Genomic DNA, 12,483 nt, shown 5'->3' with positions numbered 1-12,483 from the left:
ATTTAACCCACCCAGGTAATTTTTCAGTCCCATGAAGTCGGCTAAGCAAAAATCTGGGACAGAGATTTGATTGCAGTTATCTGGATAATTCCATGATATATTGAAACTAATTAGTGAATCTTTGTTGGCAAGAACCAAGCCAAGCAGATTGTTTCCTCTAGTTGGTTCTGTCACAACCTGAACCATATCAAGAAAGTCACTAAACTCAAGATTTCCTGTCATATTGTTCCAATCAATTTGTCTAAAGTTAAAATCTCCCATTATCACAACATTTTCATATCTAGATGCCTTATGAATTTCGTCCCATAACAGCTTACTGCACTCCCTATCAAGGTTTGGGGCCTATAAATCAAACCCAAAATTAATTTGTCACGTCCCTCGAGAAACTGTAGCCAAACAGATTCTTTGTTCGATATTTCTAATCTTACATCATGTCTAAGACAACAATTTAAACTTTCTCTGACATACGTCGCCACTTCACCGCCCTTCCTGTTGACCCTATCAGTTTGGAATAGTTTAAAACCCTGTATATTGCATTCAGAAGGCATTTCTCTATCTTTAAGGTTGAACCAGGTCTCTGTTATACCAATAATGTTAATATTACCTACACTTGCAAGTAATCTTAGCTCATCTATCTTATTTCTTAGACTCCTACTATTTGTATAATAAACCTTAAGGGAGCTAGTCACTCGTTGCCCTCTCCTATCTCTCTTTGTTTGTTGATCAATTGATGTGTCATTACTAGCAACTTTATTTTGAATATTGTCTTTTAAACATATCCCTGAGGTATCCCGGTAATAACTGCTGTTTTTAACCCTAAAACTTCAGCCTGATTGTTTCCCACAAACACCCATACCTCTATAATTTATCAGTTTAAATTTCTAGACAAGTCATCAATTATCCTCTCAATCGAATTGGCTAATGCAACCACTCCATCCCCAGAGAGATGAACCCCATCCCTTGCATCCTAGTTCATGAATAGTGAGTCTTCCTTTTCTGTTCTCCCTTACACGTTTCTATCGCCTTTATGAATTATTGCATTTATTGGCTTTAAGATTATGTTATAAATGGTTAAGTTTTACGCATAGACGACATTCTAACCTAACCTAACTTAACCTAACCTAACTTAACCTAACCTAACTTAACCTAACCTAACCTAACCTAACCTAACCTAACTTAACCTAACCTAACTTAACCTAACCTAACTTAACCTAACCTAACTTAACCTACCCTAACCTAACTTAACCTAACCTAACTTAACCTAACCTAACTTAACCTAACCTAACTTAACCTAACCTAACCTAACCTAACCTAACCTAACCTAACCTAACCTAACCTAACCTAACCTAACCTAACCTAACTCTAACCTAACCTAACCTAACTCTAACCTAACCTAACATAACATAACATAACCTAACCTAACCTAACCTAACCTAACCTAACCTAACTCTAACCTAACCTAACATAACATAACATAACCTAAATACAGCATTTCGAAGAAAAATTTGCTTAAAATCGTATGTGAAATATCGACGTTAATTTTTGAACATCTGGTTGCAAACAGAACATAAAGGCACAATACCGTGACTGGAACAATACACTAATAACCCGCACATAGGAGAGAGACGCTTACGACGACGTTTCGGTCCGACTTATACCATTTACAAAGTCACACCGAAAGGTCGTCGTAAGCTTCTCTCTCCTGTGTTCGGGTTATTTGTGTATTACTGGTGGCAGTGTTACATTTACTTGTTGAGGTGTTTATTCCGCATGTGTCTCTCACTATTCTCTTTTGGCAGAATTGATAACTCCATCAGGTTCATGTTCTGAATTTATTGTTTTTTTTTATTCTTTGCGTGAAGCCTACAAGGAAATGTGAAAGTTGAATCGAGAACTAGGATATGTAGTTCTAATATTTATTTAATTGTGTGTGTGTGTGTGTGTGTGTGTGTGTGTGTGTGTGTGTGTATGTGTGTGTGTGTGTGGTCAATGGAACCAGGCTACATATGTTATAAATACTGACAATTATCTGTGTGTCATCAATTGTGTTAATTGTGTTTGTATGTTATCAGTTGTGAGAGTTTGTGGAAAGTAATTATTCACTATTTATCTTCTCGTCCCAATTAGATACATTTGCACAACTTCATACAGAAATTCCTTTAAAGGAAAATAAAAGTCCTGGTTTCAATTACACAAAAAATTGGGTTCTTGATTAATACATACAACTGCAGATAATATGCAGTTAAAGTTACTAGTATACAACATTTGTTGACACAGGTGTGTGACGTGAATATACTGAAACAACTTCTGTGCTGAAGGTAGACAGGTTTCAACAAATGCAATGTCATTCATCTCATTGGTATTCATTGTTGTCACTATGTGCTGGAAACTCTGACCTACCATGCATCACAGAACTGTTTTCTTTTTTAAGTACCTGCGTACAGGAAAGCCCAGTGTATACAGCACCTATTTTCGGTGTGTAACTTTTTCGTTGTCTTTCAATTGAGCCATTGTTCTTTATGTCCGGTGTTTTCATCGCTGCGCCTCCGTTATCGCCATTTTCGTAAACAGATGTGTCAGGGAAAGACGACCTGTGCTATATAGAGAGCTGTATGAGCATGGTCCTCTTGTGTCTATATAATTTCTACATCTTAGTCTACGTAATTTTTAAAAGTAGTGAGTGGCACTTCTTTGTGTTTTTAATCCCTCTACCTTCTCCTCATTACCATCTGCCTTCGTGTACATAACCTTGAAGGCTTTTGTGTGTCCGTGAAGCTCTTTTTACGGACTGATGTGTCTTTTCTGTTGATATAAGTTGTGTTTTTTTCCTGGCCTGTGGTTGATTTTTTGTCAACCTGTAGCGAGAACTGCTGCTGTTGTGGTCTACAGTACTGTATACAGAGTGTATTTGTGCTGTATTTTGTAAGTATTAATGCTTTGGTGGGTCACCTGAACATGATGATGCATTTCTACTATTATCCATAGGTTAGCCGTACCACAGGAGTGGTGTCAGAGGCACTGCGAATAAATATGAAGGAATTCAGCCTTCGCATGCGCTGTCATGGGTTAGTCTAACATAGCTAGTATCAAACATTTCAAGAAAGCTACAGTGAAATGACGAGTGTGGATTAGCGTGATGCTAACAGTATGGGAAAGAGCGTAAAACAGTATGAGTCACAGACATGATAGCAGCAGTAGGTAGCAACATGCAGTGGTACCTCAAGGTGAAATTGAAGTTCCCCCATTGTTTTGTAGAAGGAAAAGCGACTTACACTGCAGTATAATGCGTTCCATTATTGACAATATTTCTCAGTCTGTGATTGCATGAAATCACAAACAGAACTCAATGTTCTGTTTGCGACTTGACAAAGTCCACTGTGTGGAGCGAAACGTCGTCAATAAAGGATCACATTATACTGCATTTTAGTTTAGGTTAGGTAAAATTTGTCGGGAAACAGGACAAGTGTTTCCTGACGCGGATCTTAGTCATATGATGACCCGCCGTTGGAGCTTTTGGTCATCTAAACGAGGCCTTCCGCTGGCTTACCGGACCAACCCCTTTTAACAAAAAATATGGTTATGATTATAACCATTTTCAAAGCATTTCGTGTCGCTTTTTTTTACTTCAAAAACAAAGGGGAATTTCAATTTCACTTTGAAATACGAGCATTTTATATAATTTCTCTCCATTATTTTTGCAAAAAAAATTCAATTACTGAACAGCATTCGTAAAGCCAATACCATTTTCCAGCCATAAAAAGCATAGCATATACGCACAAAGTGGCTATTTTGCAGTGAAATTTATACAACATATACACATATTCTTCGCAGTACGCTACATATACTTGGTAAAAATTGTATTTTCAACATAAACGTCACAGTTAAACGTGTGAAATGAAGAGGAAACGTTTTGCTCGGTTCCTCTTCAAGTTTATTGGTAGAACGTTTAAAGGAGAACGTTGAAATAAGAACAGTTAAAGTACAAAGTTACAAGCTGGATGTTTAAAGCAGAACGTTTAACGCTGAACGTTTAAATGAGAATATTAGAGTAATAATTATTTGAAAATTGTTCGTCCCATGTGAGGTTAAAGTCGTTCTTGTGTTATCCATCTTTGTTATCCATCCCATTGTCCTTTATCCTTCTCTGTGTTATCCATTCCATTATACGTTATCCACCCCATTATCTGTTATCCATCCCATTTTCTGTTATCCATCCCATTATCTATTTTCTGTCCCATTATCTGTTATCCACCCCATTATTTGTTATCCATCCCATTATCTGTTACCCATCCCGTTTTCCATTATTCTTCTCTTTCGTCCCTCGTATTATTATCACTGTTATCCATGAAAATATTATCCTATTAACCATTCTTTAAGTCATAACCATCTCATTAATATCCCTTTTAGTCCTCCCATGAACACCCTTGTTATCCATCTCATTAATATTTTCGTTATCCCTCCTTTTAACTGTTATTCATACTCTTAATCGTTATCCATTCCAGTAACACCCCAGTTATCCAACTCATTGACACCCCATTTATCCATCCCATTAACACCCCAGTTATCCAACCCATTAACATCCCAGTTATACATCCCATTAACACCCCAGTAATCCGTCCCATAAACACCACAGTTATCCAACCCATTAACATCCAAGTTATACATCAGATTAACACCCCAGTAATCCATCCCATTAACACCCCAGTTATCGAACCCATTAACACTACAGTTATCCATCCCATTAACTGATATTTATCCTTGTTATGCATCTCTTTAATTTCTTTTAGTGTTACATATCCAAACTATCTGTCCCATTAACTGATATCCATAATGTTTTAGCCATCCCATTAACTGACATCCATCAGTTTTATCCCTCTCATTAATTCTTATCCATCTGTTTTATCCATCCCATTTAGTGGTATGCATGATTGTTATCCAACCCATTAACTGTTACCTATCCGAGTTAGCCAACCCATTAAATTTTCTCCATTCATGTTAACCGTTTCTGTTATCCGTCCGTGTTATTCAACCCATTAACTTTTACCCACCCCTCTTATCCATGATTAACTGTTGTCGCTCCGTGCTATCCATACGTGCCATTAACCCCCATTAATTGTTATCAGTCAGTGTTAAGTATCCCATTAACGGCTATCCATCCCCATAATCCATTTAATTACATCTTTTAAAACCCATTTCTTGTCATCTCTCCCACTGCAGTATACTGTTGTCAAGCTGTAGCTGTAGCACTATTCTTGCTGTAGCCTACAGTGTTGTAGTGTTATTCTTGCTGTAGCCTGCAGTGCTTCTCTTGCTGTAGACTACAATGCTGTAGTGCTATTATTGCTGTAGCCTACAGTGTTGTAGCACTAATCTTACTGTAGCGTACAGTGCTGTAGTGCTACGCTTGTTGTAGCCTACAGTGTAGGATACAGGGTATATTATTGCTGTATGCAAAATATATTCCTGCTGTATACAGGGTATATTCATCCTGTATGTAGAGTATATTCGTGTTGTATACAGGGTATATTCGTTCTGTATACAGAGTATATTCGTGCTGAACACATGGTATAGGTATATTCGTGCAGTATACAAAGTATATTCGCGCTGTATTTTGTACTCATGATTCGTCTCAGGTGTCAAGACTATCTGTGTGAGTGTGCTCAGGGTTTATTGGCTGTTCTCTGCGATTTTTAGCGACTTTTGTGTTTTTTCTTAAAAACTCTAAAAACTTTGTTCCTTATCACCTGCAGAGCTGTTTCTTAACGACCGTAGATCAAGTTTTTTTCAACGATTGTAGTTCAAGGTTTTTAACGACTGTTGTTCAAGGTTTTTTAATGACTGTTGTTCAAGATTTTTAACGACTGTAGTTCAAGGTTTTTTAACAACTGTTTTTCAAGTTTTTTTAACGATTGTTGTTCAAGGTTTTTTAACGACTGTAGTTCAAGGTTTTTTAACGACTGTAGTTCAAGGTTTTTTAACGACTGTAGTTCAAGGTTTTTTAACGACTGTTTTTCAAGTTTTTTTAACGATTGTTGTTCAAGGTTTTTTAACGACTGTAGTTCAAGGTTTTTTAACGACTGTAGTTCAAGGTTTTTTAACGACTGTTTTTCAAGTTTTTTTAACGACTGTAGTTCAAGGTTTTTTAACGACTGTAGTTCAAGGTTTTTTAACGACTGTTTTTCAAGTTTTTTTAACGATTGTTGTTCAAGGTTTTTTAACGACTGTAGTTCAAGGTTTTTTAACGACTGTAGTTCAAGGTTTTTTAACGACTGTTTTTCAAGGTTTTTTAACGACTGTAGTTCAAGGTTTTTTAACGACTGTAGTTCAAGGTTTTTTAACGACTGTAGTTCAAGGTTTTTTAACGACTGTTTTTCAAGGTTTTTTAACGATTTTTGTTCAAGGTTTCTTAACGACTGTAGTTCAAGGTTTTTTAACGACTGTAGTTCAAGGTTTTTTAACGACTGTAGTTCAAGGTTTTTTAACGACTGTTTTTCAAGTTTTTTTAACGATTGTTGTTCAAGGTTTTTTAACGACTGTAGTTCAAGGTTTTTTAACGACTGTAGTTCAAGGTTTTTAACGACCGTTGTTCAAGGTTTTTTAACGACTGTAGTTCAAGGTTTTATAACGACTGTTGTTCAAGGTTTTTTAACAATTGTTTTTCAAGGTTTTTTTAACGATTGTTGTTCAGGGTTTTTTAACGACTGTAGTTCAAGGTTTTTTAACGACTGTTTTTCAAGGTTTTTTAACAATTGTTTTTCAAGGTTTTTTTAACGATTGTTGTTCAGGGTTTTTTAACGACTGTAGTTCAAGGTTTTTTAACGACTGTTTTTCAAGTTTTTTTAACGATTTTTGTTCAAGGTTTTTTAACGACTGTAGTTCAAGGTTTTTTAACGACTGTTCTTCATGGTTATTTAACGACTGTTGTTTAAGTTTTTTTAACGACTGTAGTTCAAGGTTTTTTACGACTGTTCTTCAAGGTTTTTTAACGACTGTAGTGCTGAATTTTTAACACCTAGGTGTGTACAGCTATTTTTTTAACTACTGTAGTGCATAATTTTTTTAAGGACTGTAGTGCAAGGTTTTTTTTTAACTGCAGTAGACCATGGTTTTTCTAACGACCGCATCACTGGTTTTAATGGCCAGTGATGCGGTTTTCGTTGGATATTATTTTGGCTTCGGTGTTGTTCTTTTTTTTGCTTAGATTTTTATTTTTTTGTGGCTCTGATACGGTTTTATGAAGTTTTATTTAGCTTTTGTTTTTTACTGAACAATTTTTTTTTATGAGCGATGGAATTTTTTTTGTCGTTGAGTGTATAGCAGTGTTGTAGACTGTGACGTAGTTGTCGTTGAGTGTATAGCAGTGTTGTAGACTGTGACGTAGTTGTCGTTGAGTGTATAGCAGTGTTGTAGACTGTGACGTAGTTGTCGTTGAGTGTATAGCAGTGTTGTAGATTGTGACGTAGTTGTCGTTGAGTGTACAGCAGTGTTGTAGACTGTGACGTAGTTGTCGTTGAGTGTATAGCAGTGTTGTAGATTGTGACGTAGTTGTCGTTGAGTGTATAGCAGTGTTGTAGATTGTGACGTAGTTGTCGTTGAGTGTATAGCAGTGTTGTAGACTGTGACGTAGTTGTCGTTGAGTGTATAGCAGTGTTGTAGACTGTGACGTAGTTGTCGTTGAGTGTATAGCAGTGTTGTAGATTGTGACGTAGTTGTCGTTGAGTGTATAGCAGTGTTGTAGATTGTGACGTAGTTGTCGTTGAGTGTATAGCAGTGTTGTAGACTGTGACGTAGTTGTCGTTGAGTGTATAGCAGTGTTGTAGATTGTGACGTAGTTGTCGTTGAGTGTATAGCAGTGTTGTAGATTGTGACGTAGTTGTCGTTGAGTGTATAGCAGTGTTGTAGATTGTGACGTAGTTGTCGTTGAGTGTATAGCAGTGTTGTAGACTGTGACGTAGTTGTCGTTGAGTGTATAGCAGTGTTGTAGACTGTGACGTAGTTGTCGTTGAGTGTATAGCAGTGTTGTAGATTGTGACGTAGTTGTCGTTGAGTGTATAGCAGTGTTGTAGACTGTGACGTAGCGCAGAGTGCTGCAGACTGTGACGTAAGAACATAAGAACATAAGAAAGGAGGAACACTGCAGGAGGCCTGCTGGCCCATACTAGGCAGGTCCTTTACAATTCATCCCACTAACAAAACATTTACCCAACCCAATTTTCAATGCTACCCAAGAAATAAGCTCTGATGTGAAAGTCCCACTCAAATCCAACCCTTCCCACTCATGTACTTATCCAACCTAGATTTGAAACTACCCAAAGTCCCAGCCTCAATAACCCAACTAGGTAGACTGTTCCACTCATCAACTACCCTATTTCCAAACCAATACTTTCCTATGTCCTTTCTAAATCTAAACTTATCTAATTTAAATCCATTACTGCGGGTTCTCTCTTGGAGAGACATCCTCAAGACCTTATTAATATCCCCTTTATTAATACCTATCTTCCACTTATACACTTCGATCAGGTCTCCCCTCATTCTTCGTCTAACAAGTGAATGTAACTTAAGAGTGCTGCAGACTGTGACGTAGCGCAGAGTGCTGTAGACTGTGACGTAGCGCAGAGTGCTGTAGACTGTGACGTAGCGCAGAGTGCTGTAGACTGTGACGTAGCGCAGAGTGCTGTAGACTGTGGTTTACTTTTTTGGATAGTAATGCAATATGTTGTAGACGGTGATGTAGTATTCGTTGACCGAAGTGCAATGAAGGCTGTGATGTAGTTTTACTGGATTGTATTGCAGAGTGTTGCTGGCTATGGATGTTTTTGAGTTGCTCTTTACTTTGTAATTTATATGGAATGTTTGTAAGTAATATTTAGTTTTCCGTGAACTTTATTAAGTTAATGTCACAGTCAGTAGAAGACTGTAACTCTGTATACCAGTATATAACACTGACACGTTAATGAACAAGACATGTGCTCATGTGTCTTATTAAGTAGAATGTGAAATCGTTCGAGTGAGTTACAGTGTCAAGATCACTTTATCAGAAGGAAACAATATGCGATGCTAATTCCACCTGATGTAAAAATTTTCCTAGTGTTTTTACAAATAATGAACATGTTTTTAATTAATCTGAAACATGTATAAACGTGTAGTTAAAATATGGCTAATGTGATTATTTTTCGCAGTATAATAAATAAATAGTATTTAAATAATATACGTATTATTTACCGATAAATTGTTTTTATGCTTAACAAACATTCCAGCTGACCGGATGGAAGACACAGAAAATGTATGGAAGTCTTCCACTTCGTGTTTACCAGAAGAAAGTCTTTTGTGATGACTGGTGCCATCACAGGTCAAGGTTGATTCACCTCACGGCGGCCCTGCTGAAGGCTCTCTCTTCCAGAAGCAGGAAGTGACACAGTGTGAGCGTTGGTAAGGGTGACACCTGTAGGCACTAGCTCCTGCAAGACGCACTTGTTGACACACTGCTTCTGGAAGCGTCTGGAGTCCGTTTTGATGGTATATATCATGCAGGACTCCAGACTGCAGCCAGCAAGCGTTGCTACCCTCACCTCGACTCCAGTATGAAGTTTGTGAGTTAACTTCTGGATTTTAAGAGCCTGAGTATTAAGTTGAGAGGGAGATACGCTTACAAGCTGCAGCGGGGATTCGAACCCATGCCATTGTTACGGTGCTAAAGGATGGTGAACAGAGTCATTCAGCCGCGAGGTGATGGCTTTACATTATCTGATGAGGCAATCTGGATAAAGCACTCTTGCTGTTAGTGGTGGGGAAGGGAGCTATAAAAAACCTGTAACTGACGTCGCAGCAGAGGAGTCTGTTAACATTACCTAATGAACACTGATCTCTTTTATTGTAACCACCACAGCGTAATGAAAGAACGCAGGCGGTTTGACATATATATATATATATATATATATATATATATATATATATATATATATATATATATATATATATATATATATATATATATATATATATATATATATATATATATGTATGTGTGTATGTGTGTGTGTGTGTGTGTGTGTGTGTGTGTGTGTGTGTGTGTGTGTGTGTGTGTGTGTGTGTGTGTGTGTGTGTGTGTGTGTGTGTGTGTGTGTGTGTGTGTGTGTGTGTGTCGTGCCGAATAGGTAACACTGGTTAATTAGCAAAAACTCATTGTAAGTTAAGTCCTTTCTAAAATTTTCACTACGTTTAAAGATATTTTTTTTTCATTTATGTTAATGTAAAAATTAATAATTTTGTACCAAAAGAACCTTAGAAAACTTATAAAACCTTATTATAACAAGCGCAATTTAATTTAGCCTAATCCAAATAATTATATTCTAGATAAGTTTACAATGAATTAATAATGACTTGACACAATGAAATATTTTTTTTCCGTTTGGTTCAGAATGATTTTGGCGAAATTATTGCATACGCAAATTTTCGCTTGCCTTATTCGGCAAAAAGAGCATTGCTATTTAAGCCAAAATCACAAGTTTTTCCTATTCGTCACGACATATATATGTATTTTCTTCTTCTCTTATCCCCTTGTTTATTATTGATTGTTATTACACCTTTGGCTTGAAGGTTTCATTATAATTCATTAGCAAGTGTTTTATAACGTCAGAAATCACACGTCAGTATTTCTGTTCTTATTTCACCACATTATTTTTTCTTTTAGTTATATATCAAACCAATTACTGTAACATTATACAAAATTACATTAATTATTATGTACTGCACGGTCAATCAGGTTGATTACCGAGAGTGACTCTCTGATCGCGGGTTCTAACCCCGCCCGTGGTATGGCGAGTATTACACAGACCTGACGAACCTTCACTGAGAACGAGAAAGGGACTGAAAGCTTTTTTATACACTTTGTTCTTTGTGTTCAAAGTAGTTAAAGCTTCCGTGGATAAAGCTGTAATGAAAGCATGTTTGTTCCCTATGATAATTAATGTCTGTGAATTATATGGTTAACTGTTAGTGTCGTATATTACCACTTAGTTCACGAAGAAGTTACACGGAAAGTGCAAGAGAGTGTTCAAGAGTGACAGTGTGTCGAGGGGAGAGTTGCAGTATATTGTAGTAATTTGGCAACTGCGAATTAGGATAGACTGGAGAATTATGATAATGCGTGAATAGGAGGAAAGGAAAAGATGTAATTAAAAGTAAATGAATGAATGAAGTATGAGGCAGATGCATAAATTTTTCAGAAGGAACAAGCTGTGAGTATCATGGATGAGGGTATACCTGGGTACTTGGAGGGTATACTTGGGTACCTGGAGGATATACTCGGTTACCTGGAGGGTATACCTGGGTACCTGGAGGGTATACCTGGATACCTGGAGGGTATACCTGGATACCTGGAGGGTATACCTGCGTGACTGGAGGGTGTTTCGGGGGTCAACGCCCCCGCTGCCCGGTCCATGACCAGGCCTCGCCAAAAGGAGTAATGTAATCAAAATTTTTTCTTGCTACAGACGTGGCTGCTGCTGGTGTTTCTGCTGGCCCTGACTGCTGTCTTCGCCAGCCCCGACCCCGGCAAGAAGAAAAAATTTGGCTTCGGTGGCGGCGGTAAGAAGTTTGGCAAGAAACGTGGCGGCTTCGTTGCTCGTCCCGTCTATGGTGGCGGCTATGGAGGCGGTGGTTTTGGTGGCGGTGGCTTTGGAGGCGGTGGTTTTGGAGGTGGTGGCTACGGCGGCCGTGGTTTTGGAGGCGGCGGCTTTGGAGGCGGTGGTTTTGGAGGTGGTGGCTACGGCGGCCGTGGATTTGGAGGCGGCGGCTTTGGAGGTGGCGGCTTCGGGGGCGGTGGATTTGGCGGCGGTGGGTTCGGAGGTGGTCATGGAGGCTATGGCCGGTAAACTAAACTTCAGGGAATCGAGGGAGAGATAGTCCTGGGGAGGATTGCCCATGCGGGAGAGTCTTCCCTGAGTTCTGTCTCTAAGTATCTCTTGTTCCTTCATGCTGTGCATGAAGACCCGTCTTGTCTCTCATATATAAGCAAATCACTTAATTTAAATAATCTACATCACTGTATTTCTGTGAAATTCATATCACTTGTCCTGTCCATTTACTGTTATTTCAGCGCTTTGCAAATAATTTTATGTAATAAACAACAGAAAAGATCATCTTTTGATTAGATAACCTTTGTTGAAGACTGTGTATGAAGACTGTGTGTGAAGACTGTGTATGAAGACTGTATGTGAAGACTGTGTGTGAAAACCGTGTGTGAAGACTGTGTATGAACACTGTGTGGGAAGACTGTGTGTGAAGACTGTGTGTGAAGACTGTGTGTGAAGACTGTGTGTGAAGACTGTGTGTGAAGACTGTGTGTGACGACTGTGTGTGAAGACTGTGTGTGAAGACTGTGTGTGAAGACTGTGTGTGAAGACTGTGTGTGAAGACTGTGTATGAAAACAGTGTATGAAGACTGTGTGTGAAGACTGTGTGTGAAGACTGTGTATGAAAACT

At 38.2% G+C, this 12,483-nt stretch overlaps 1 protein-coding gene across 1 annotated transcript; it reads left to right on the top strand.

Moving 5' to 3' along the window:
• The first annotated feature begins 9,513 nt into the window (after positions 1-9,513).
• On the top strand, positions 9,514-12,138 carry LOC128684651 (uncharacterized). Its single transcript, XM_053770931.2, has 2 exons — positions 9,514-9,590; positions 11,493-12,138. The coding sequence occupies exons 1-2, from the start codon at positions 9,582-9,584 to the stop codon at positions 11,871-11,873; spliced, it is 390 nt and encodes a 129-aa protein (XP_053626906.1). The 5' UTR covers positions 9,514-9,581; the 3' UTR covers positions 11,874-12,138.
• The last annotated feature ends 345 nt before the right edge of the window (positions 12,139-12,483 follow it).

This window comes from Cherax quadricarinatus, chromosome 5, assembly GCF_038502225.1.
Source record: "Cherax quadricarinatus isolate ZL_2023a chromosome 5, ASM3850222v1, whole genome shotgun sequence".
Taxonomy (NCBI): Eukaryota; Metazoa; Arthropoda; class Malacostraca; order Decapoda; family Parastacidae; genus Cherax; species Cherax quadricarinatus.
The sequence above is the reverse complement of the archived record's forward strand: the minus strand, read 5'-3'. Positions and strand labels throughout refer to the sequence as shown.